At 54.1% G+C, this 26,857-nt stretch overlaps 1 protein-coding gene across 3 annotated transcripts in view; it reads left to right on the top strand.

Moving 5' to 3' along the window:
- Positions 1-26,857, top strand: part of LOXL2 (lysyl oxidase like 2) — an 87,356-nt gene that overhangs the window by 47,294 nt on the left and 13,205 nt on the right. The window contains exons 4-9 of one of the 3 annotated variants that reach the window (XM_032332169.1): positions 880-1,091; positions 6,903-7,125; positions 11,466-11,667; positions 17,462-17,613; positions 22,984-23,151; positions 25,003-25,165. In XM_032332169.1, coding sequence (XP_032188060.1) covers positions 880-1,091; positions 6,903-7,125; positions 11,466-11,667; positions 17,462-17,613; positions 22,984-23,151; positions 25,003-25,165 — 1,120 coding nt within the window. Of the gene's footprint in view, positions 1-879; positions 1,092-6,902; positions 7,126-11,462; positions 11,668-17,461; positions 17,614-22,983; positions 23,152-25,002; positions 25,166-26,857 lie in introns of all 3 variants that reach the window. The other 2 variants (XM_032332167.1, XM_032332170.1) reach the window with 2 other exon arrangements.

Genomic DNA, 26,857 nt, shown 5'->3' with positions numbered 1-26,857 from the left:
CCTTGTGGGTCTCACAGGTGGACACAGATGTTATTATATTGCAGTTAACCAGACCTGAGTATAGTTTTGGGGCTGGGGACCGTGAAGGGACTGGAGGCACAGGGCGCGTCAGTCATGACCGGCTGTGGCCACCTCCCTAAGTAATCTGGGCTTTATTATACAGTCAAGGGACAAGATCACTCTTTTAGAAAGACCTCTGGTGACTGGCCCTGTAGCCAATGGGAGGAAGAGGGAGAGGGAGGCAGGGACCCAGGGAGCCTTGCAAGAGCTGGTAGTGGTCCCACAGGACAGGGGCAGAAACTGGAGCGGCTGGAACGGAGACATTCAGGAGGGAGCTCCTATAGTGTCTGGGGACAGATTGGGTGAGCATAGGAACTACTAACTCCGGGTAGCACCCCATTCCTCTCATCCAGCTTGCCCTCAAATCCTTGGGCCTCTGGGGTAGGCAGGAGGCAGGGACCTTGTAGCTCAGCGCCAATTTTACTGAAAGCTTAGTGGGGAGACCTACACATACAAGCCACACATGCGCGCACAGACATGCTTTGGAGTAAAATACAAAATACAAAATCCCAATTGTTTTTAATATAGAAGTTGAGAATTCAAAGAGAACACGTTTTCTGTTCCGCATTTATTTTGAGAACCCACGGATGGAGGCTGCCGCGTTGTGCTGTCTGGCCTTTTGGGAGGCTGTAGGAGAAGCTGCTGGGGTCCTGGGGGCCTCTTCTCTGACTGCTCCTGGGCCCCGCCTGCCACCCCTCCACCCCGCCCCCACCCCCACCGCCCTGCAGGACCTGAGGCCAGAGGGCCCTGCCGGCCGCCACCTCTCCGTGGCCAGACCAGGCAAGTAACTCCTCTGCTTCTGTGCCTTGTCCCTTCCAGAACCTGAACATCCAGGTGGAGGCCATCCGGATCCGAGCCATCCTGTCGGCCTACCGCAGGCGCGTGCCTGTGACAGAGGGCTATGTGGAGGTGAAGGACGGAAGGACCTGGAAGCAGATCTGCGACAAGCACTGGACAGCCAAGAATTCCCGAGTGGTCTGTGGCATGTTCGGCTTCCCCGGGGAGAAGACGTACAACACCAAAGTGTACAAGTAAGGGCACCCCCCCACACACACACACAAAGGAGAGTCCTTCCTGCCGCACGTCGTGGCAGGCCCACCCGTGACCCTCCGCCAAGCCTGCCCTTGAGAAACTCCTGTCCTGTGGGAGACACATACCCCCCCAAAGTGTGAGGGAGGTCGGTGAGAGCAGAGATGAAGTTCAAGGTGCTCGAGCCTGGAGAAATCCCGCCAGTCGGGATAGACGGTCCTCACAGTGACAACAGGGGTTGAACGAGGACAGTACTAGCCAGGCCAGGAGCGGGGCAATGCCAGCTTCAGGGGACATGTCCACTTTTCCTCAGCAAGTGATTATTGAGAGGATAATCTGGGCCTTTCAGCAACTGTCAGGAAATTAAAAAATGGTTGATTTGACCCAGTTACACCCATCCTGGTTAAACCTTACAGAGCTGGTATGGTTTCCAAAGTTAGCATCTCCCTGGGGGGCAGAGGGGTGAGATACCAAGGAGACTCAGAGTAACCTGCCCCAAGGGGTGTCCCGTGAAGGGATTCGGCCCCCTGACAGGCTGGCCACTTGAGTACCTTGGTTGACAGTGGGGTCTTCCTCATTATTAATGAGGTCTGTTTATTACTAATGGTAATGACGGTCTGTTTCTGACCGTCTGTGGGATGGGCTCTGCTCCTAGCCCCGAACCCTCACAGCACCAGGAAGTAGGGGGCTGTTTCCGGGTCAAAGAAAGTAGGAACTAGGGTCCGAACACAGGTCTCCAGCTTCCGGGTCTGCCCTCCTAGAGAGTGTGGACTCACAACACTGCCTCTCTCCTTTCAAACCAAGGGCAGAGAATTTCGAAGTCACAAGATGTGGGTTCCAAGCCAGGCTCTACTTCCAGATCCCTGGGGTCAGGGCGGGCTGCATCCCTCCGTGGGCTTGGCCCCGCGCCTTTGGTTAGAGCCCCAGTCGGCCGCTGGGGTGAGCGTGGGCAGCCAGGAAGGCTCACAACACCCCTGTGGATGATTGCAGTGTCGATTCCCACCCTCCGCCCCCCACAAGCCAAGATAAGGCCCAGAGCTTCCTGGTAGCCCAGGGCAGCTGGGAGGCGGAGTGGTCTCAGGCCTCTGAGTCTCTGGTCAGCTCTCGCCAGCTGGTCAGCTCCTTCCCTGGGGACACCTTCTCAGCTTTTCCGACCCACTGGAGCCAAGAAAAGCAAACCCCTCCCCTGGCTGGCCCCACCACAGCCCCCAGCCCAGTCCTAGGAGTGGGAAGGCTGCCATCAGACCAAGGCCAGGCTGCACATGCCTTGTACAGAGAGCATTTGAAAGCCGTCTCCCCAGCTGAGGATGGTCCTCAGCTTTCGAGGTCCTGCTTTCGAGGAGGGGTCTCAGATCTGCGTTTGGTGGCTGTGCCCCGGGCGATCCTCTCAAGGGCCTAGTTGGAAGCTGTCTCCTTGCTCCTCCCACCCCTGTGTCTGGCTTCCCTGTTCAAACTGGGACAGGAAGAGGCCCCAAGGGCTGGGCGGCATCCAAGGCCACAGCGGAGGGTGGTGTTCTCAGCCAAGCTGGGAGATGATTAAGAACGCTGCTGATTCCCGACCCTAGCCGGAGAGGGCAGGAGGGCGGGCACTAAAGCTTGTAGCTGTGTTTCCTGTTAGCCTCTGAGACTTAGCTGACAGCTGGGTCCCCAGACAGAAAGGCACACTGGGAAGTTTCTGCCTCAGTGGTGCTGTTGGGACCGTGATGGCAGCTGGCTGGAGGAAGCTGTTAGTGATGAACGGGGACTCCCAGGGCATGCAGCAGCCTCAGACATCACCTGGTCCGAGTCCTCAGTCCACAGAGAAGGAGATGCAGGCCTGCAGGTCAGGGCACTGGGCGTCACAGAGTCCAGGACACTGGGGAGTCCAGGTGTGTTCTCCACACTGCTGCTGCCCCCTCCAGCCCCAGGCTCCTGCTCTGCTCAACCCCAAAGGCAGGGCCTGGCTACAGGGCCCAGGCCCCCACCACGGGGGCGGGGGGTGGCTGTTAAGTCTAGGAGCTGGGCAGGGCTGGCCTGGGGACAGGGGTCTGGGAGCTGTGCTGAGAGGCTATGGACAACAGAGGCCTAGGAGCCGAGTGAGGACCACCCTGCATGGTCCCCGAGTCTGCGCCTTCCAGCAGCCTCCTTCCCCAGACCTTGCCGCAGCCTGTCCCTGTCCCTGCTGTTGCTGACGTGCATCAGTCCCAGGGACGCCCTTCACCCTGGGAAGAAGATTGTTCTCAAAGTGATTCTGTCTAGAGTGGGGTTAGCCATCTCCACTCGGTCCGAAGAAGCTTTGCAGCCTTAGACATTTACCTGGGCAGTGCCTGAGGCCTCGCCCCCTTTGCTCTGTCTGCCAGCTGGTGTGTTTGGTGGCCACTGAGGGGCCTCGGTCATCCCCAGGGCCAGGGCCACAGCTCTTCATCAGAGCCTCCCAGCTCGCCATCCTCTGCCCTCCAGGTGGTTCCTGCATGTCCCTCAGAGTCCTTGTGCCCTCTGGGTCGCCGGGAGTGGAGTCAGCTGCTTTGCCATTAGCGGACTTCAGCTCTGGCCCCAGGGAACCATGAATACTCCTTGAAGCTAATCAGACTGAAGCTTCAGGGCCCTTTCTTGGAGCCAGGAGCATTTTGTGGTCTTTTTTTTTTTTTTTTTTTTTCTTAGAGCAGGACCCCAGTGTTGATACTAATTTATTGATATGAGCTCACGAAGCTGAGATTCTGCCTCTAATGTTGCCTCTCAGGAGTTAGGAAAAACTTTAACAATATGGTTAGTTGGCTGAGACTAGGGCCAAAATGTGCCCACGGTGAGCGAAATGGACATGCCAGCTCTTCTTGAGTTCACGCAAAGGAAGGGATTCAAAGACTTACAGAGACTGAAACATTGGAGTGCACTTGTCATCTGAGCCCTCACCCACCCTGGGAGGGTCCAGAAGACACACTTGCCCTAGGACTGAGGAATAAATCTGTGTGGGAAACCCTGGCGTTCTTAAGAACTCCTGGAGAGCTCTTCTCTACAGGCCATACCTCCCCATAACTGCAGAGTGGGGCTGCGTGTGACTGGATCCCAGGGCGGAAGGGCTGGGGGACAGCACTCAGCCTCCCAAGGCCAGGTGAGCGTGGTTCCCGAATGACAGCATCTTGACCCCTACAGAACCATGGTGTGGGCTGGTTGGTCATGGTGTTCCTAGAAGCAATGGATAGGAAGCCTACCGAATTCTTACTCGTTCTAGATGACAGAAACTCTAGGAGAGAGAAGAAAAATCGAACATGAGTCATAAAAACAGAGAGTTGCACCCCTCCCCCAAGTCCCAGACCTGAGCCAGCTTACAGACGCAGGACCCCTTGAGTGAAGGGGAGGCCAGGTCCCCTTGAAGAAGGACCCCAGCTAATCAATTACCCAGCCTTCCCCAAAGGGACCAATGGCCTCTTACCAAAGGGTGCACCGGGGAAGGGGAAATAACCAGAACTTTAGCAGGACTAGACACAGGCTCTGAACGACACTGCTTCCAGTAGACCCACTGGTCACTTTGGCTCTCCAGTCAGAGGAGGGGCTCCTGAAGGTCAGGTGATTAATGGGGTTTTAACTCAGGCCCATCTCACAGTGGGCCCAGTGGGTCCCCAAGCCCATCTTGTGGTTATTTCCCAAATTCTGGAATTCATCCTTGGAACAGGCATATACAGTAGCTGGCAGGATCCCTAACAAAATCTGGCTTTTCCCTTGGCTGGGGAAGAGCCAGGAGGACTTTTCATTTTTGGGCGCAACAACCTCACCGAGGGTTCATAGGCCTAGACACCACTTAATCCAGCAGGCTGCCCCCCTGGGCCCAAAGCTGCCCCTCACTCCAGTCACCCTCCAAACAGGAGACCTGGCGCGGGCTGTCTTCCCCAGGACTTGCCTCATGTCTGCACCCCACCCCCAACCCGGGGCCTGGCCCTGGTGCTGGTGACTCACTGAGTGACTGAGTGGGGGAGGGGGAACCGCTGCCGGGCGTAGTGGAGGCCTGTGCATTCCTGTGAGCTGATGTGAGAGGGAAGTAGGGCCTGCCTGGGAAAGGCCAGAGCAGATCTGTGTTTGCTGTAGGCCCTGCAGTCTACACTGAGCTCAGTACATCTCTTGCTGGGTGAGGGCGCTGTTCACTGAACCCTGGAAGCAAGAGGATGTTTTAGGCCTTGCGCAGCTGGTCTCCCCCTAGTGGGTTTGCTCACCTAACATGGAGGTGGCCAGAGGAACAAGCGGGAGACAGCCCTCAAGCGTGGTCTCCAGTCCGAGGTAGGGATGTCATGGGGAACAAGCTGGAGGTTGTGATTCCAAAGGCAGCAGCCTCGTGTGCACAAAGTGGGGAGGGGCCACAGTGCTTGGAAATTTCCCAGGAGAGTCCTTTTTTCAAAGATTCTCTGTCATTGGGCACACAGGTACACTAGAACTATTACCCGTCGAAATTTCGGGTTAAGAAAAAATATTGGCATTGTCTGTAGGGTTTCACCTTCCTCCGTGTTCACATCCCTTCACTCCTTAACAAAGTGGAAACTCCCAGGCCTCCCCTACCAGCAGAAACAGGACCCCCTCTTCTGCCCCGCCCTGGGCCAGCCTGCCCTGGGAGGCCCCTCCCCTGGGCAGCTGGCAGCAATGCTGTGGGTCTGTCTGGCTGTGTGTGGTTCTGCCAAGCAGGGACAAGCACACAGACCCCCAGAGAGCTGGGGCAGCATTGAGAGGACAGAGGACACCCTGTGACACCCTCCTTTGCAAATCCCACCGTCATTCAGAGCCTAGCTCAAATCCTGCTCCTCCCTGAGAACGTGTCTCAGGACGGCAACCCTGGGGAGCCCTACCGTCTCGTATCCCCGTTGTTTCTCCTTTAACAAGATAGTTGCCGGTGCTTTTACAGACACAGACAAAGCCCTTCCTGTGTGTGGTTTTAAATGCTTCACAGGTGGTATAAGCAGTCTTATCAAGGAGATCCCATTCCCTTCTCAAGTGGAGAGGGGGAACCTGAGGCCCGGTTACCTTTCTGTTGACCAGTTCCTTATTTATCGGTTGGTTATTGTTTTAGAAAACACTTTGGCTCACCTTGACCTTTATTCTGCCTTCCAGAAACACATAAAAAGGAATACTTTACGCATAATACAGGCTAAGACCTTCCCTTAGGCAATGCTCCATGGACACCATCAGCCTCACTGGCTCCCATGTGAATATTTGATAAGGTCCATGGCTGACTTTCATGACCGTTTTCATTTCCAACAAGTTATGCTTTGATTCAGCCCATGGGGTGATTTAAGACTGTTCTCGTTTGTTGCTTCTTATCGGAGCCACACCTTTGATCTTGTGTGTCACTGGGAGAGAGTTTAACATTCAGCTCGTTCTGCTGGTTGACACAAGCAAGAAACCCCAACCAACTGTGTGGAAATTTTCTGAAGTGTTTAGGTGAGCAACCATTCTGGTTTGCCTGGGACTGAGGATTTCCTGGGGCCGGGGATCTTACCTCATTTAAATCCCTGCATTTTGTGTTTATAGGCTTTAGTGTTATCTCGTTCCTGAGTCTCTCCTCTCCTAGCACCTAGGCTACCTGGGGGAAGGAGGCCACGTCTGCCCTTCCAGGTCCTGCTCCCCAGCGCCCAGCATGGTTCCCCGCACGGCTGAGGTGCTCAGCGAGTGCTCGATCACTCATCGAGGCTGAGGTCCAGGTGCATGGACTGTGGCCTGTTTCATTCCCCACCAGATCCCCAGAAGCCAGCACAGCAGCTGGCCCTGTGTCCCCATTCCCCGGTCGTGGAAGGAACGAGGCGGGGGTGGGTGCCATGATGCCCTGGTCAGCCTGCCCGTCTCGCCCCCCGCAGGATGTTTGCCGCCCGGAAGAAACAGCGCTACTGGCCGTTCTCCATGGACTGCACGGGCACGGAGGCCCACATCTCCAGCTGCAAGCTCGGCCCGCAGGTGTTGCTGGACCCGGTGAAGAATGTCACCTGTGAGAATGGGCTGCCGGCTGTGGTGAGCTGTGTGCCTGGCCAGGTCTTCAGCCCTGACGGGCCCTCGAGATTCCGGAAAGCCTACAAGCCAGAGGTGAGGACACGGCCAGAGGTCTGGCTCCTTGAGGGGGGGGCGGGATGTAGGCCAGGGAGCGGAGGACCCCCCCACCCCAGGAAAGAATGAGGAATGCTGGCCCCAGCTCAGACCACTTGCCTACAGGGTAGGAATGTAGTGGGACCCCTGTCCAGGCCGGCCTCGCCCATAGATGCCACCTCTAGAGTGTGATGTGCCACAAGGCCCCAAATGCTCAGCACCCCTACCTGGCCTTCTACCATTGCTCCTCCACTCTGAGACCAGAATCCTCTACGTGCAGGACAGATACCAAGGAGAGGAAAGCACTTCCTACCCACTGTCACGGGCTCAGTGCGCTGCCTTCTGGCCAGGCTCAAAAGGCAGGGGCTGGGGAGTCCTGCTCAGTTCCCAGAGGACAGGAGTGTTGGGGGTGGTGGAAAAGTCAGCATAATTCTCAAAAGCACCTGAACTCCGCTACAAGTGTTTCCGAGCGTGTTTTGTTCTGCAACAGAAAGGATAAAGATTTTTAAAAGTGTTCACCAAGACAGACAAGGAAAATCTGCCATTCATGTCTGTGTCACTCGTAGCCCCAGTCACCTTCTGAGTGCGCAAGCAGCACCTGTGTGTGCACATATGTGTTCACATATGTGTGTTCATGTGTACGTGTGTTCTCACATGTGCATGTGCACACATGTTCACTGTGTGCGTATGAGTGTGTTCAAGATATGTCGGAGTACATCTGCTCACATGAGTGACAGCCCTGTTTCGAGTGTCTGGTTTCTTAGGACAGGTGAACTGTCCCCACCATGGCAGTCTAGACACAGCCTCTCAAACAGGGGACGTGCGCTCCTCTATCTTCCCTTGAAAATCATACCCTACCTTTTTTTCTACGTCCACCAAAGGTTCTCTGGGTTGTGCATGTTCTGGAAACTGCTCACAGGGGACTGGGGGGTGGCAATAGCATGGGAGGAGGAGAAGGAGGGTAGGAAGGGTGGCCGCTCATTTATTAAGGAGCAATTCCCCGTGCCAGATAAAACCTTCACACTCACACGGGCAGGTGAGCTCTGACCACGTCACGGGTAATAGGAAGGGGAAAGGCCATGATGGGGATAGACGGTGTGTCAGCTGGATCCAGGCCATGGGACGGGAGGAGCAGCCCCTTCCCAGTCTCAAATAGCCTCACTCTGAGTCTCTTTCCCTCTCCCATCTTTCCCCTCTGCCACCTCCTCTCCCCGTCAACATCTAAGGACCTGCTCTTGGGAAGGGGGTGGTAACACTCATCCAAAGGAAAACGGAAGCCTGGGCGGGAGGCAGATAAACCAGTTGGGTGCCCCTTCCCAGGTGGGGGACAGTGTGTTCGCACAAAAGAAAAAGTCTTCAATGAAAAGAGTGAAATGAATACCGTGAGCCCAACCATCAACCATTTGGAGTGCCTTCCTGACGCTTCCAGCAGCCGGCCGTCCCCACCGCCTCAGTCTCCCGGGGGCCTCCAAAATACACAGCCCCCCCCCCCACAGCACACGCATGCAGCCAGGCAACATAGACAGTCCCCCTGACAGTGCCACACCCCTGCCCGCATCCCCCGCACACCCTCGCTTGCCCCCCTGCCCCTGCCACACGATGTGATGGCCACATCCTTCCTACAGCCTCAGCCTGAGCCTCCAAGCTTTTCTCATGGGTCATCCAGAATTCCAGATCCTACTGTTTTGGAATTCCTTTTGCTGTGTGGTTTAAAGCAAAGGAATCAAGTTCATGCCAAAGGAATTTAGAAAAAAAAAGGGGGGAGTGAGTCTTACATCACATTTTCCCTTGGTTTCTTTCTTTCCTCCGGGCCCAGCTGACTCTGCATGGTCACTGCCAGGCTGGGGCGAGGTTCTTGGGCAGTCTGCCTCCATCAGGCTAGAGGAATACAGGGTCTGCCCCCTCATAAATGAGCAGCCACCTCCTGTCCTCCCCCTCCTCTTCCCATGTGTGGCTCCCACCCACAAGCCCATATGATCAGTTTCCAGAACATGGGAGCTACAGCTGCCCAAGCTAGACAGCTTGGGCCGGCTGGTGGGGGAAGGGAGAGGGCACTGCTCCACGGCAAACAGGCTGCAGCCGTCCGAATCTGGTTTGTTCTCTAAAGCTTGTAGGTTCCGGGTGTTTGCACACACCCCTGTGCCTCTTCTCTGGCTAGTGCCTGGCTCAGAGCAGTCCCCAGGGTCTGTAAGCCTGGGGGCTATCACTGTGCCCTGCCCTGCCACGGCAGCCACAAGGCACCGCTAGTGGGAGAGAGCCATGTGGCTGAGTGGGAACCTCGGCTAGAGAATGGACATGCGAGTTCTGGTCTGAGCACTGGTGGAGATTGGCTCTTATGCCCATGTGATTAAATAAACCCCGTGTTCCACCCGGTTTCCAAGCTGTCAGTGAGCACTTAGGGGCGTTTAAACCATAAGCACCCAGGAAAAATGTCTAATGGAAAAAAGACAGTCTCTTCAACAAATAGTGTTGGGAAAATTGGACAGCCACATGCAGAAGAATGAAACTGGACCATTTCCTTACACCACAAACAAAAATAGACTCAAAATGGATGAAAGACCTGATGTGAGGCAGGAGTCCATCAAAATCCTTGAGGAGAACACAGGCAGCAACCTCTTCGACCTCTGCCACAGCAACTTCTTCCTAGGAACATCGCCAAAGGCAAGGGAAGCAAGGGCAAAAATGAACTACTGGGATTTCATCAAGATCAAAAGCTTTTGCACAGCAAAGGAAACAGTCAACAAAACCAAAAGACAACTGACAGAATGGGAGAAGATATTTGCAAATGACATATCAGATAAAGAACTAGTATCCAAAATCTATAAAGAACTGATCAAACTCAACACCCAAAGAACAAATAATCCAATCAAGAAATGGGCAGAGGACATGAACAGACATTTCTGCAAAGAAGACATCCAGATGGCCAACAGACACATGAAAAAGTGCTCCACATCACTCGGCATCAGGGAGATACAAATCAAAACCACAGTGAGATATCACCTCACACCAGTCAGAATAGCTAAAATTAACAAGACAGGAAATGACAGGTGCTGGCGAGGACGCGGAGAAAGGGGAACCCTCCTACACTGTTGGTGGGAATGCAAGCTGGTGCAGCCACTCTGGAAAACAGTATGAAGATTCCTCAAAAAGTTGAAAATAGAGCTACCCTACGACCCAGTAATCACACTACTGGGTATTTTTTTTTTTTAGATTTTTATTTATTTATTTGACAGAGAGAGATCACAAGTAGATGGAGAGGCAGGCAGAGAGAAAGAGAGAGAGAGAAGCAGGTTCCCTGCCAAGCAGAGAACCCGATGCGGGACTCGATCCCAGGACCCTGAGATCATGACCTGAGCCGAAGGCAGTGGCTTAACCCACTGAGCCACCCAGGCGCCCACACACTACTGGGTATTTACCCTAAAGATTCAAATGTAGGGATCTGAAGGGGCACGGGCACCCCAATGTTTATAGCAGCAATGTCCACAATAGCCAAACTATGGCAAGAACCTAGATGTCCATCAACAGATGAATGGATAAAGAAGATGTGTGTGTGTGTATACGTATACAATACACACACAATATACAATACACACACGCACACACACACACACACACACACACACACACACTGGAATACTATGCAGCCATCAAAAGAAAGGAAATCTTGCCATTTGCATGAACATGGATGGAAGTAGAGGGTATTATGCTGAGCGAAATAAGTCAATCAGAGAAAGACAGCTATCGTATGATCTTTCTGGTATGAGGAATTTGAGAGGCAGGGTGGGGGGTCATGGGGTGTAGGGAGGGAAAAAATAAAACAAGATAGGACTGGGGAGGGAGTCAAGCCATAAAGACTCTTAATCTCAGGAAACAAACTGAGGGTTGCTGGAGGCGGGTGGTAGGGATGGGGTGGCTGGGGGGGATGGACATTGGGGAGTTTATGTGCTATGGTGAGTGCTGTGAATTGTGTAAGCCTGACGATTCATGGACCTGTACCCCTGGGGCAAATAATATATTCTATGTTAATAAAAAAAATAATAAGCTGTAAGCACCCACCCTCTCTGCACACCTAGTGGGGCTGCCTCTTGAAGAGCCAGGCTGATTTGGACCTGGGGTAGAATCAGAGGTAGCGGTAGCAGGAAGTGCAGCGCGAGGACACGCGGCAGGCTCCCCATCCCTGCGCGGTGTCCACTGCCTCAGTCCCCCACCTTCTTGGTTAGGTGCCCGCACAGGCTCAGCTCCTAGCCCAGGCACCTTGCTGCGGAGGGGGGCGGCGGAGAAGGGAGGGGGGATGGGCAGTGCCTGCCTGCAGAACGTGCTTCGGCTTTTGCACTCAGCAGGACCGTGTGTCTCTCCAGCAACCCCTGGTGCGGTTGAGAGGTGGTGCCAACATCGGGGAGGGCCGAGTGGAGGTGCTCAAGAACGGAGAATGGGGCACTGTCTGTGATGACAAGTGGGACCTGGTGTCTGCCAGCGTCGTCTGCAGAGAACTGGGCTTCGGGAGTGCCAAAGAGGCCATCACTGGCTCCCAGCTGGGGCAAGGTAAGGACTGGGGAAACGTTCTGGGGTCTCTCTATGGGGAGCATGGCACAGGGAGCCCAGCCCCAGCAGGCTGGCTTCAGGCTTTTCAGGGTCTTCCTGTTCGGCCTCCTCCCTCCTGCAGCTGCTGCCCTGTTGGAGAAGGCCAGGCCTCTCCCAGTAGTCAGAGCTGGAAGGGAACTTAGAACCCCGAACCTCCATTTTATGAATTTGGAAGCTGAGACCCAGAGAAAGAAGTGAGTAACCAAGATCAGACAACATTATTAGCAGCCCATGAAGACTTTAATGGAGGTCTCCCAGCTCGCAACCCAGTGCTCCCCACTGCCCCACTGAGAAAGCTGGAATTCTCAGGCCCTTCCTCTAGGACAGGATCTCAGAATTCCTCTGGCCGTGGCCCACTCCAGGCACACAAGAATCTCAAAAGTCATCTCACTTTCCCACTCTAGCATAGCCCCACAAACATTCTCTCCCTGCCACCAGAGACTGGGAACGGGATGCCCCGCTCTGGATGTCACGTGATGCTAAGGAGAAGGGGCCTGGTTCTTATTAAGTGTCCCGAACAAATCTTTCATCTAAGCAGAGAACAAAAGTATAATAGGCTTTCAAGCAGGTCATTTCGTTGAGAACAGTGATGCAAACGTGACATGAGGACATGACAGACAGCTTCCCTTTCTGACAAGGGTGGGACATCCTGTCCTGTGGGGAGATGTTTCCATACTGCCGGACAAGGGCCATTGCCCCGCAGAGAGGAATGTGGTGAGGTCATTGATCACAGGCTGGAGAAAGGAACAGCCCAGTGGACTGGAGAGAGAGTCCTGGAATCAGAGATGCCCTGCTGGGGAGGACCTCGGTTCATCTGATCCAACAGCCGAGGCCTGGAGGCATGAGAGGACAAGCCTTCATAATGAATGGTGGAGAAAATCTGAAACCCGAGTCATTAGCTCTCAGATTTGGGCTTCTCCTGGAATGTCCACCATGGCCCAGTCCTGTGCACATTCAGAATCCCCATTCTGCAATCCCACAAGCTTCCTGGGCATGCACAGAAGGTTAGGGATCTAGGCTGGCCTCTGACGTTGCGTTGTGCCAACTAGAAGCCTCAGTTATACCGCAGGCCAGTCCTCTTCTCCCTACTCATGGTGAGCTCTTTGGAGCTCCCCTGGATGGCAAATACCCCCACAGTCCGGGCCCCCCATTGGCTGATGTGTTGGTCTGTGCTTTCCCAAGGCCTGCGGGACAAAGCCCACTCATTCTGAGAAACAAATAAGCACTGGATGACATAAGCATTCCATCTATTGTGGGCGTGTGCTATTTGACCTAGTTACTTCACTGCCCAGAGCGGCCGCAGGTTTCCAGGGACCTACCAAACTCTGGAAGAGACCGCTGGCATTTTTGATGCTGTCGTGAAAGAACCACTGGGTGATTTATGATCTGCCACCACTCTGGGCAGGTCAACTCTGGTAAGCAGGAAGGGAAAAGTCCACAGTCAATGTCAAGTCACAGAGCAGATGGGGTCAGTTCAGTCCCAGCTCTGGTCGATGGACTGAGCAACCACACCCATAGTTTGGGTGTGAAAGGCAAGGACTAAGAGGCCAGCAGTCTGAGCCCCAGTCCCAGCCTTGCTACCTCCCTGCTCGGTGACCTCGAGCAAAACCTGGGGTTTCAGATTCTACACTGGAGTCATGGCTCCAGCCTCCTATGATTCTCTGAGACCCGCTCTTATCATCAGGTTGGAGGTCAGGTCGGAGTCAGACACTGTGCTTTTGCTCCTTGGGACCCCCTGCACACATCTGGACTCCAGCTGGCTGTTTCCACGACCACCTCCTCCCAAGACCCAGCGCTGCACGAGGAGAGGGGCTGTGTCCTTCACCTCTGTATCCCTAATGCTGAGTCTGTACCTGACTCATAGTGCTCTAGGCTGTTCATTTTATGAAGAACACATGAATGAATGAATGAATGAATGAATGAATGAATGAATTCCAGTTGCATAAGTAGGATCAGCCGGGGCCAAGGCTTGATATTTGGGGGAAGAATAGGGCCAAAGTGCAGGTGGGGAAGGCATCGTGAGGAGGAATAATGCAGGGGTCAGTCCAGAACCAGGAGCAGGCGAATGCTGGGAGTCAGGATGCCCACAGGCACTACCAGCCTCGGTAGACCCAGGCCAGCAGCCTTCAGGGACGCCTTCCACCCTGCAGAACTGGGAGTTGCAGGAAAACAGTGAGAAACACTGGCGTTCCCATCTCTGTGCCGTGAGTGTGTCTACCTCAGGAACGTGGGGCTCGCCCTCCGGATCCCCATCCCCATGTGTCTGAGAACCCTGTGGGCATTTATACAAGTGAGGCTGGAAGGAGACAACCAGTTGTTAGTTGGAGTCTAGAGCACATTAGGCTCTTGTACAAACCTTTCCTCCCCGGGCCAGTCCCGTAGGCCAGTGATTCATAAGCGTTCACTGAGGACTGTTTGGGCTGGGCCCTGAAATGGAGAATTCATTTATTCCACAAACATTTACAGTAATGGTTTCTGCTTCCCTGGGGCTCGGGTCAAAGGGGGGAAACTAGAAATAGCCTCCCTCAAAGAGAACCTGCATTCAGAGGGGCCACGGGATATGAGATGGGATCCGGATACTCTACCGCTTCCTGAGCCGCTGGTAACTGACCATCCTTGGTGTCTGTCATTCCTTCTCAACCCCACCCTGCCAGAGAGATGTCATTATGGCCTTTGACAGACGAGGGAGGTAGGGCTCCGAAAGCGCCTGTCGCTCCCTAAGGAGACGCAGGCTCCCTCCTATAGTCTCTCCTCGCCTCCCAGGGAGAGGTGTGGACAGAAGAAGCTGCAGGTGGGAGTGAGCTGGTGTCTGGCAGAGTGGGGCCCGAGGAAGGCTTTGAGATCCTTGGAGGCGGACCTCTAGCTAGGTCAGCAAAAAGAGGTGTTGGAGGGGCCAAGAGAGCATCCCCAGATGAAGAACACAGGCACTCCCAAATGCTCCGTGCTTTTGCACAGCAACCTTCTGCTTTCGTCCAGCACACGGGGCTTTTCTCATCAGGAGAGAATCCCATTGTGGAGCCAGACTGCCTGGTTTGCCTCCCGGTCCCTCCATCAGGCTCGTTACTTCATCGTCAGCCTCTCGTTTCCTCCTTGTACTGACTGGCGATGACTTGATGAGTTCATGTATGCGATGTGTGTAGTACAGGAACCAGCACGTACGTAGTAAGTGCTCAAGAAATACACGCCATCCTTCTGACAGTCGTCAAGCAAGCCCCACATCGGACACTCAGGTCCAAGGGTGCTGCCCGTCTCTGTGTCCACCTGATTCCTGGAGCTGGGGCCCCTGCTTGCCTTGAGGACCCTGTTCGGGGTCTGTACTGTCACAGCCTCTGTGCTCTGAGACCTCGGATGCTTCCAGCTATAGTCACTGTGTTTTAATCGATTGAATTGGAAGCCTTATTGTTTGTGAATTGAATTTGTGAATTTGTGAATTTCCAAGGGAAGGGAAACTTGGCTCTCTCTTGCTAACATAGGTTGCTCCTGGATGTTAATTTTGGCCTTGGTGAGCCTAGATACCGAGTGTCTCTGGAAACCTCTGCAACGGAGATCACAGAAGGAACACAGACATGACCTCTGCCCTTATGGGGCCTCCAGCCCAGTAGGGAAGCAGACACGGAACAGAGGGGCTCAGCTCAGACAGGAGTCAGAAAGGCTTTTCGAAGAAAGTGGTCAAAGCCGAGCCCTGAAGGCTGAGAGTTAGCTGGTGAGGGGGCGAAGAAGATGGGCTGGACAGAGGGTACATGCAGAGGAAAAGCTCAGCTCAGTTAAGCAGCCAAAGGAGGTGGTGGGACAGCGGAGATGGGAGGAGCAGGCCGAGTCAGAAGGCTAAGTGAGAGGCCACATTGTGCTGAACGGGCCCCCTGGAGACTGTGGATTTTACCCTTCGATGCAGTGAGAAGCCATTCCAGAGACTTTAGATGGGGAGTGACTTGATTCAACAGGCATTAACAGCACTCTTGGGCTACCCTGCAGCAAATACTTTGGAATGAACAGGTAGGACAGAGCCTAGAGGCTGTTGCATTTGTCCAAATGGGAGAAGACAGGGTGTGATGAGCGTTGTGACGACAGAAACGCAGAGCACCCAGATTTAGGGGAGGACACAGGTGTGGTGACAGATTCCTTGTCAACCACAGAGGGAGATGGGGTACGGAGATGAGCTCTGGGCTCTGGTGAGAACATCGAGCCGGACTTCCCAGGATGGAGAGGGCTGGCAGAGAAGCAGGTGGGAGGTGGTCCTTCTGCTGGCCGGGGAAGTAGAGGGGATAAATCAGACAACATTTCCAAGAAGTTCACTCTGATGGGGATGAAAGTGACAGGCCGGGGGGCGCGGTGCTTAGGGGAGGGCAGCTGTCAGATGAGGGGTGAGTCTCTGAGTGTTGAGGGGCAGGATCCGAGCAAGAGGAGGATGGTGGGTGAGGGTCAGGAGAGAGAGGTGATCCCAGGCAGGGTGGGGACCAAAGAGGGGGTCAGTGCAGCCCAGAGCTCCCAGAGATAACTGGGCTTCCATCCACGTTGATGGGCTAGACAGAGGGGAGGTAACCCTGTGAGCTGAGCTAAGTCGAGGTTGGTCAAGTTAGGAATTCTCTCTCCCCAGCAGTGGGGGGCTCCCCGTGGTTATGTGGGTGCATAAGAGAGCAGCTTCCCTGCATGTTCACCATTGGTCATTTGTCAGATGATTTGCTGTCTCTGCCCCAGCAGCTCCCCTGTCCACACTGCCAGTGCCCGGGCGGCACACTCAGGTGCGTGCAGCAGGGAGCACTGGCAGGAGACAGGCAGGGGAGAGGAGGGAGGCCAGGTGTCTCTTCTCCTTGCAGGGTCCCTGCAAGCCGCTGTGTCCCTCTTGGACCAGGGGTAATGGCTCTTAACAGGTGGCCTTTCCATACAACTTCTTTGCTCTCCTGGGTCGGATACGTATCTTCCCCCTCACTCCTGCAGGCCTAGGAGCTATTTCTGTGTCCCATTGTTATTAGCATCTGAGTGTTGGACTACCCGTTGTGATTTTGTGATTTCCCTACACTCTGTCCATACCTTTATTATCTTCTTTTTTTTTTTTTAAAGATTTATTTATTTAGTTTAGAGAGCACGAGAGTATGCGTGCACATGAGTGGGGTAGGGGCAAAGAGAGAGAGAGGGAGAGAATCCTCAAGCAGGCTCCCTGCTGAGCATGGCTCCTGGTGCAGGGCTCGATTCCGGGACCCTGAGATCTTGAGCTGAAATCAAGAGTCAGACATACTTACAAAAAAAAAAGAAAGAAAGAAAAAGTCAGACAGAACTGAATGAACCACCCAGGCACCCCTTACCTTTATTTTCAAAATCCCTTTTTCTAACTCTGTTCAAATTATCCAATTTGATTGTGCTGTCACTTTCCTGCAGGGACTCTAATTCTGTAGGGCTAGTCACCCCTTCAGGTTCAAAACACACAGGGTATTAAAGTTGAAGAGGGACCTTAGGTGTCTTCTCATCCAACGCTTTATCCCAGAAGAAAACCAATATTCAGAGAGGCTGAGTGCGTTGGCCAGGGTCGCGCAGGAAGTTAGTGGCACATTTGATTTGCTTTCAGGGGAGAAGTGAATCCCAAGACAAGAAGCAGTTCTCTCCGTGGAGAGGAGGCCTGGAGCCTGAGCTGATTATGGGACGCAGCTGGAAGAGTTTGAGGATGGGACAAACACGTCCTTCCTGTCTAGGACTTTCTTGCACATTCCAGAAACTTTCCTTTGGAAGCTGTCAGTAGCATATGCTTGTTTTCCTCCCTCAGGAATAGGACCCATCCACCTCAACGAAATCGAGTGCACCGGGAATGAGAAGTCCATCATAGACTGCAAATTCAATGCCGAGTCTCAGGGCTGCAACCACGAGGAAGATGCCGGCGTGAGATGTAATATCCCTGCCATGGGCTTCCAGAAGAAGGTGAGGGGCTGTGCTCTGTTTTGGTCACTGAGCCCTAGAAAGTCTGAGCCAGGTGGCCTCACACTCAAGGGTTCTCACAGGTGGAATTTGAGTCCTCTGAGGATGAGCTCAGAAAGGGTCAGGCTCTGCTGCTGTCACTATTAACGACTTTGTCGCCTTGCACTCCATAAGTGTGCCGAGGGAGAAAATGTATGGATAAGCACGCTGTTCCTCAGGGGAAGATATCAGGCCCCTGCTGCATGCCACCCCCCTGCATGGGGACTGGACATGTGGCGTGATCTCTAGTCCTTTCTGTAAGGGTCTCAAGGTCCGTAGCACCTGTGACACCTTTGGCATGATCCCTGTACAAGGACCCAGGGCAACCACGTTGACAGCAGATCTATAAGTTACACAATGGTAAGCACAGTATAGACATTATTTTGGGACAGAAAAGTGTAGTTTGGTAACCAGAGGGAAAGACAGGGAAACCTTAACAACATTATACCAAAGACACACCTTTCCTCTCCTGAGGTAAGTCTCTAATATCCTACATCAGCGTGTCTCCAGGCTTGGGTGGTTTTTCCCACAGGGCTAGCCAACAAGATGAATTCCTCTCAGTCTCCCCCATCTTCAGGAAAGGTGTAGTACATTCTATTCATTGCTCTTCACTGTCCCACGTATTTGGTTGAGTCCCAGGCGTCACCTGCTACCCGACTGGCCCGTTGGAAGAGTTTCTTAAGTGCTTATTTTAAAAACGAGCAAATGCAGACACATCAGGGCGCAAGATGGCTCTCCTGTTGGGTTCTTGCTTCGACTGTGATTCTTGACCTTGGCACCGGCATGCCAAACCAGTCAGCCATGACATGCGTTTGGATCCAAACTGGGACTCCCACAGCCCCCAGCCAAGCTGTGCGTTTGCCTGTGGGTGAGTGGGAGCATGGGCCACAAGTCCATGGCTATGGGAGACGCTCGCCATCTCCAGTCGTCTGGCAACCGTGCAAGATAGCCGAACAGAGATGTAGAAGGTGATGTGCCCCGGTCCTGGTATGCAGCACCAGCCTGACCTTTAGGCTGATTGGAGGTGGGTGGGTGGAGTGGGGTTTTCAACCCAAATGAAAGACCTAGGCCAAAGAAAGTGATGTTTTGCAGATGCACTTTGTGGTTGGGATGGCTGAACCAGGCTGTGCACTCGGCGATGCCAGCTGGGACACTGCGCTCCCAGCACCAACGGCCTCACCCTTGCATGGGCCCTCCAGGGTCCAGCAGGTGCTCCCTGAGCTCAAGCAGGAGGCCTGGGAGATTTTACCCCAGCCTCCCATCCCCCGAGGGAAGGAAATGAGCAAGGTCCCCTGTGAAAGAAAGTCTCACAGGCCATACGGGTTGCCTCGGCCCTGCAGCAGGCCAGCCCGTCATGTGGTGTGGCTCGGGGCTGCCAAGGGCACCGGCAGGTATGCCAGACAGAAACGCCAAGACTCTCAGCTGTTATCACGGGTTGGTTTGCTGGGGCCGCCATAACAAAACACCACGGACTGGGAGGCTTCGACGCTAAAAATGTTGGTCCTCACAACTGGAGGGGCTAGAAATCCAAGATCAAAGTGCTGGCTGGGCTGGTTTCTGCCGAGGCCTCTCTCCCTGGCTTGCGGATGGCCGCCTCCTCCTGTGTCCTCATGCAGCCTCAGTGTATGCATCCCCCGTGTCTCTTCCTCGTCTTATAAGTGTGCCCACCGTATTGCACTAGGGCCCATCCTTATGACCTCATTTAATGTAATTACCTCTTGAAACACCCTTTCTCCCAATACGGCCATATTAACGGGTTGGGCTGCGGCGCAGGAATTCCATGGGCACACGAGTCAGTTTGCCGTCACTCACTGGCTGATTCCTTCCATAACTTCTTTGAGGCTTGAGTTTACTCCTCTGGAAAGAAGGACATTGAGAGAGATGATTTCCCTGGCTTCTCTGCCACCCCCGTTTGGTAGGAAATTGACTTTTCTCTTGAATGGCTACTAGAGACCGCACACTTGGAAGCCGGCAGCTTTGGTCATCCGGCCCCAGCAAAGCCTCATTCCTCTTGCTGCTGGGAGGGGGTAGCCAAGCCCAGGAGGCTCTAGGAAGGGCAGGTGGGCTTCCCGGGCGACCACCCCTGCTGACCTCCGGTTCACCTCTGAGCTGTGGGCCTCCCCTGGCCTGGCCTGGTTAGCAAGGCCAAGCCTGTGTGAGGAATGTTGAGTTGGCAAGTGCCTGTGCTTCCTTTCAGGCTGACATCCGGGTCGTGTTCCCTTGCCTCCTACCCCCTCACGTCCCAAAATAGGTGTGGGACTGGTTAACCACAACCTTATCAAAACACGAGGCAGCCTTGCTGGACGCCACTGGCGGGAAGTGTTTTGCTTTCCCTGTTGGTGTTCAGGAGAACGTAGCTGCCCGTGCTCCACGCCCTTCTTTCAGACCCCAGACTACTGCCATCGAGAATCAAAGGAATAAGGAAAGGGGAGTGCCAGGGTTATTTTCAGAAACTCTAAGGACGCTGGACCTTCCCTGGCATCCTCGCTGGCTGACCCGAGGCCTCTCGGTGTTCCTCCCATGCTGGTGAGGGCAGAACACCTCTAGCTGGCACATCTGGCTGTTTCCAGAATGCTGGGGCCTCAGAGTGGGGCCCGGGGCATGGAGAACGGTGTCCTGGGCTGTGTTAGAGCTTCATGGCTGGCCTCTTGCTCCCTCTGGTCTTCTCTAGAAAATGAGAAAAGGCCCACAGTGCATCTTGAAACTCCCAGAGCTGTGGAACCCTGGTCCCTGTCACTGACTGTTACAATAGTCCATGAGGCAAGGCACTGTCCACAAGGAACTCTAAAACAGTAACAAACCCGATTAAAAGTCATTCTGCTCTTAGCCTCACTGCCCACTGGCATTAGCCTCAGTGCTCACCTGGCCTACCGGATGGTTCACTCCCATAGCCTCCACCTCCCCAGGGTGCACGGGCTTGGTGGGGGCAAGGGGAGGGGGATGGCCCGTGGTGACCTAGAGATGCCCCCGATAGGTTTAAACACACACCCTGCCCAAGGTGCTGCCTTTTCCTTGGCATGTTGAAGCCCGGTAGCCTGCCTTCTGCCGTTCTGGGATTTTCTCAGTGGCTCTGCTCTTCTTATTTGTCTGTGTTTTTACATAGACCCAAAGATATGTTAGTCGTGGGTGAAGTATGATCCATGTCCAGTGCCTACCTTCACCCCGGCTCTTAGCCCAGAAACGCTCAGAAGACAAATGTTGGCCTCCCAAAGGCCAGCCTTCTTGCCTGCTCTGACCCCTTCTAGTTCTTCTGAAGAGAGTTTTGGTTTCTGAAGGGACTCCACCCTAATAAAGATCATTACTAGGATGCTGACTAATATTTCTTGAGCACTTAACGATGTGAGGATTTTCCATGAATTATCTCATTTAAATCTTCCTCTCCACAAGCCTGGGAGGTAGACCCGGCATCATGGCTGCCCTTGGCTTGTCTTTTTGCCAGCTGACCTCACTGACCTTTGAAACTCCTAAATCCATAATAAGATTTGAGATGTATGTCCCAGGAGTTACACTGTTTCTAAGAACTGGCAAGGCAACAGCCCAGTATGTGAGGGTTCCTGGAGGCGTCATGCCTTGTCCCAAAGGAATGAATTGCTAGGCGTATAAAGGAAGCAGTGTAAGGTGTTTGGATGAAGGCGAGCATTTTTAGAGCCCTTCCCCAATCTCTAGATCTCTCTGCTTGAGCTCGCCTAAGCTGGTCCATGCTTTCAGTCCATAAGACTGATCATTCATTCATTCTTTCCAAATGTATTGTTGGAGAGCCTGATATTTGTGAGGTACCGTCTTAATTCTCGATCACACAGGAAACCGCACAAACACAGCTCTGTTCTTAGGAGCTTACACTCACGCAGAGGAGACAGATGTTAAACAAATGGCGAGTTAGCTTAATTATAACTGTTGGAAGTGCTCAGAGGGAGACGTGTAGGGAGCGATGGAGTGTGTCCATGGCCAAGGACCCCAATGAGAGGGAAGTGGCTCAGGGTGCGGAATCAGAAGGGTGAACAAAAATCAGCCGGGCAGAAGGGCACCTATACGTAGTGGGCTTACACGGGGCTTACTGCGTGACTTGGGCAAGAGAGGTAGCCGTGGAAACCGGAGGAAGGCCTGCGTGCCTGGAGGTCACAGAACAGGATGGAAGCATGAGTGGCGGAGCAAGGGGAAGCCGCTGCCATGCTCCGAGCCAGGAAGCGATACGAGCAGGGGCCTTTCAGAGCTTACGCTGGCTTCTGACCAGACAAGCAGGTGATGAAGTCCAGAGCGGAGGCCGGGAGAGAAGGAGGGGGTCTGGCTCGGGCAGGGGATGATGGCGCTGAGACAGGAGGGTCCACGCAGAGCGAAGGGAAGCGAGGAACTGGAAAGAGACTTTGGAGATAAAATCCACCGAGGAAGATTCTGACTGGTTGTTGCGGGAGAGAGAGAGAGGACGGTGTGGAGGACGGCTCCGGGATGGCTGGCTTGTATAACAGAGTCAACTGGGATCAGCAAAGGACAGCTTGCAGGCCAGACCGATCCCTCTGCCTGTTTTTGTCATTATACTTTTACTGGGAACACAGCCACGCTTGGCCATTGACCCATTAGCCCGGGCCGCTCTTAAGCTGTGCAGCAGAGCTGAGTACTTGTGACACGGAGCACACGACCCACGAACCCTAAAACATCTCCCAGCCCTTTGCAGAAAGTGTGCTGCCCCTGGAGTACACGGGAGTGTCTTTTGCTACAATAGGGGAACAAGGAGATAGAACACAGGTTTAGATGGAGATGGAGAAGATGCACGTTCAGATTTGGGGTCTCCCTGAAACTGACACGTGGAACTATGACAGTATTTGAACTGTCAAATAGGCGGCTGGTTACGGGGTCTCAGAAGGGAGTTCTGGTGGAGAGGACAGTGGGGACGGGGGCAGATGAGATTGGGAGCTGGAACCAGCCAAGCAGAAGGTGTGCTGATGACCAAAGGGCCCAAGAAGAAGTCTCAGGGAGTTCTAACATTTTTAATAATTTTAAGTTCTAACATTTAAGTTCTAACATTGGTGCATCCTCCTGGGTGTCTGCTTCTAAGGGCAGCCCTCCCCAGGCGTCTCAGGGATGGCAGCAGGGAGCAGGGGCTGGTGCAGCAGTGGGGGTCAGTGCCCAGGCCTCTAAGGCCTTGGGCTGCCTGCAGGTCGGGACCTAATACACAAGCCTGCACTGGGCACTCGCAGCAGGCTCTCAGTGATGCTGCTGACGCTGACTGTGTCCCAGGCAGGAATCCCCGGCTTGGGGGAAGTTGAGACTGATGGCAATACGGTGGGGCAGCTTCCCTCCATTCCTATCTGGTGACTTTGCCTTTCTTTCTGTCCACAGCTGCGCCTGAATGGGGGCCGGAACCCCTACGAGGGCCGTGTGGAGGTGCTAGTGGAGAGGAACGGGTCCCTTGTATGGGGGACGGTGTGTGGCGAGAACTGGGGCATTGTGGAGGCCATGGTGGTCTGCCGGCAGCTGGGCCTGGGGTTTGCCAGCAACGCCTTCCAGGTGAGAAGCCCCCACCTCGGCCCCTTCCATCCAGTGTGACCCTGACCCTCGCAGTCAGAACCTGCTTTCCATGTACCTTCCCCAGCTGCCCGGTAGGTGGACAGCAAAGTGCCCTGAGCTGCGGGGAGAGGGACCAGGAACCTCATCCTGGCCTCGGCTCTGGGTCTTGTTCCGCTCTGGACTTCTTTTCTCCGCTACAGAATATGGGGCTGGACTCTGGTTTCCAGGGTCTACTCTGCTTAGAGCACTGAGATTCACCCTGGGCTGGGGGCTGATTCTGGGGTGTTCTGATGTGCCTATGCAGAGGGAAGCAACTCAGTCCTATGGGGTAGTGAAAACCACCCAGCCCAAAGCCCTGGCACCCCAGAGGCCTTAGCTCTCACTCCCTTGGAAGCCCCTCTGTCCAGACCGTGTTTCCCATCCGGCGTCTGTACTCAGGCCTTCTCCCCTTGATTGGCTAGTAAACATCTAAGCCTTTCCCACCATCCAGCCAGCCCCTTCCTGAAAGAGAGGGACTCAGCTGAAGGCAGCTAAGCCTCTGCCCCTATTGAAAGGCAGCAGAGGAGAGGCAAGAAGCACTTTGGCCTCAAAAATCATTGACTTCTTCAAGCTGTATTGTGAGGACACATTGTGAGAAGGAGGCTGTTGCGGGAGGAGCCAGAGATGGAAGACTTGAGGTCTGTTCCCCTCTCTGCCCCCACCAGCCTTCTGTGTAATAGTCTGGGCCGACGCAGCTGCCCTCCCAGACCTCCCTTCTCCTCCCTGTGACATGGAAGGAACCCCTCAGGTCCTCAGTGTCCTGGCTCTAGACACTTTCTCAGTGTTGAGAAAAGGAAAATGTCTGGAGGCCCCACGTTGCTTTGCTAACCCTGCCCCTAGCTCTTGTGCAGGAAGGCGGGGTGGGGGATGGGGGTCCTGCCTCCGGAACAGGATTTCTTAGGGAGGGACTTGGGTCCGCTCCGAAGCCTTGCAGAGCCTGACTGCCTGCCACGGGCTGGCTGGGTCCAGGGTAGGAGCTGAGTCCTGAGCTGTCCTGTGGTTCCTCATTCTACCATTCAGAAGGGCCCAGCCTCTGAGAGCCCTGCCCATTCCCTCCGGGGTCCTGGATTCCCACAGTGTCTACACTAATGCTGCTTTGACAAGCCAGGGCCCTCCCTGGGGCTCCAAAGCAAGAGGAGAAAACAGTGCATTTTCCCAGAGCACCCATCCCGTTATTTTCGTTCCCGGTCAGCTCATTCTTAACACACCTGGGCCTCAGCAGGGTCATGACGTGGGCCCGGATCTCTGCCACCGATTACGCACCCCGTCCCTTCTCGAGGTCCCAGTCCTCTCTCCAGAGGACGACCGTAAGGAGAACCAGTAGGATGTACGCATGATGAGCTATCACGTGTGAACAGGTTTCTTCTCTCCTGCCCGTTCTGATTGATGGGCAGTGTCTCCAGGAGCACTGTGCCAAGGACTCCAAGATCACGTGCAGGTTTAGAGGAGACAGGACCCTGACAGGCAAGTCCTGTCTGCCCCTGGGCTCAGGGCTGGGGAGCAAGCAGCCTGAGTTACCGGCGCCTGCCATTCCTGACACACAACACTGGACAGCCGTTTGACCAAAACCTTAGCCACACTTTCCCCACGGGGACCCGAGGCAGAGCCAGAGCACGGGGCTCTCCCCAACTCCACCACCAGAAAACTGCATAACTCGGGGCCGTGGCTGTGTGTGCCGCCGCTGTCCCCATTAGAAAAAGTGGGCTTACATTTAGCTTCAGCCTTGGGATTTTCCTGAGGCTGAAAGTTGACCGAATACGAGAAAGTGACAGCTCACGGTGACACGCTTCCCATGTCTTTTGATTCCTCCAGGAGACCTGGTATTGGCACGGAAATATCTACGCCAACAAGGTGGTCATGAGCGGGGTGAAGTGCTCGGGAACCGAGCTGTCCCTGGCACACTGCCGCCAGGACGAGGATGTGGCCTGCCCCCAGGGCGCGGTGCAGTATGGGGCCGGAGTCGCCTGCTCAGAAAGTGAGAGTCCCTGGGGGTCACATGCTCCCTCCCCCGCACAGACACCCCAACACTTGCCTGCTGACAGTGGAAAGAGAAGCAGGAGGGAGGGACTGGGAAGTCTGGGAGCCTTGGGTTCAAATGGCAGGGCCACCAGAGACCAGGGAACCTTCCATGAGTTCTGTGCCTGAGAACTCCCAGCTCTTACCAGTTAACGAGGAAGATAGCACCTTCCTCAGGGCCGCTTCTGAGGCCAGGGAAGCAGATGGAGCACATACCCGGGGCTCCGTGTGTGTTGGCTTCCTTATCCTCGACCCGCTCCAAAAAGCATTGCTTGTTTTCACACCTTGGAGACAACTTAGCTTCCTGGTGAGTCCCTGGGAATCCTAGAGAGACTGAAAACAGAAGGGGAACCCCTACGGGGACTCAGAATGGCCCAGCTCATGAAGGCTCCCTTCTCTGCTGAGAGAGAGAGAGAGGACTAGCCCTGCAGCCTTGTGGGCACGCTGCTCTCGGGGGCCTTGCAACAGTGCTGCCCTCTCGCCTTCGCCTTCCAAAACCACACTTAGCCTTTCCCTTCGTGAATCTGGGAGGTGCAAGAGGTCCCGGATCTGGCCAGAGAACCTGAGAGCAGACCCCAGCTGCCCTTTATTAGCTAATCTTGGCAGAGTTAACCACTCTGATCTCTAGTTACAGTTTTTCCTAGACGATGGGAATTAAATATGACAGGAAACACGCATGCGTGCCCAGAAGACAGTAGTGTGCCATCTCTTACCGTCATGGAAAGCCAGGGGGGCCAGACCTGAGCTAGTGAGCTTCCTGCACCATTGACCCCTTCAGACTCACCCAGCATTTTCTAAGCCTTCCTCGTTAAGTCAGGACTGCCCTCCTCCCACCCCCCAGGCGTGAGCTTCTCCGGGCAAACCACCCTGTCCGAGGAAGAGCTCGTCATTCTTAACCGCCTCCCCGGAGGAACATCCAAACAGAGAGAAGCAGTCAAGGGCCTTTTCTTGACTTCTTAATTTACTTATATTTGTAATATACCATCATTTCCAAGAGGAAAATAACATAAACCTAAATAAAATTCAAGGTAGCCTAGGAGAAAATCAGATGTGAAAAGTAGGGATTGGCAGAAAAGTACTGGCTCAAAATGGAACTGAGAGAGAGATTAAAAAAAAATACGTGCTATAGAGTCCTATTCGTGTACTGTCGGGAGGTCATAAAATTCACCAGGAGCTTCCTAACAGCCAAAGGAAGGAGGGAAACCTGGTCATTAATGTCATCCACAGTGTCCATGAAGTAGAAATATACCCGTGAGATGAGAGATGCCCACTGTTCTAGATTCTGAGATGGAAAGGAATTTCTCATGCAGACAGACAGTTATGAGATCAACAGTGCCCTTGACATTCTCATGGCAGGTGAAAAATGAGTTTTATGGGGCTCTGAGAACTCAAGTTAGGCCAAAGGCATCACTCAGAGTGACTCCTGGGGTAGACGGGGGAACAGTGGCCATTTGGGCCAGGAACACAGCTCTTAGTGGATCTGACTTAATGCATGTTACAGTATTGGCAGATGAGGAATATTCTGCATAATTACTATTTCTCATCTGACCAGTTCCACCCTGTATCTGCAAGTCTTCCTTTTCTCTCCCTCTTCCCGCTGACCCCCCCCCCCACCCCGCCATATACACTCCGTCTTCTCTGTTCCCTCTCG

Source organism: Mustela erminea, chromosome 2 (assembly GCF_009829155.1).
Source record: "Mustela erminea isolate mMusErm1 chromosome 2, mMusErm1.Pri, whole genome shotgun sequence".
NCBI lineage: Eukaryota > Metazoa > Chordata > Mammalia > Carnivora > Mustelidae > Mustela > Mustela erminea.
This window is presented reverse-complemented; position numbering and strand designations above follow the sequence as displayed.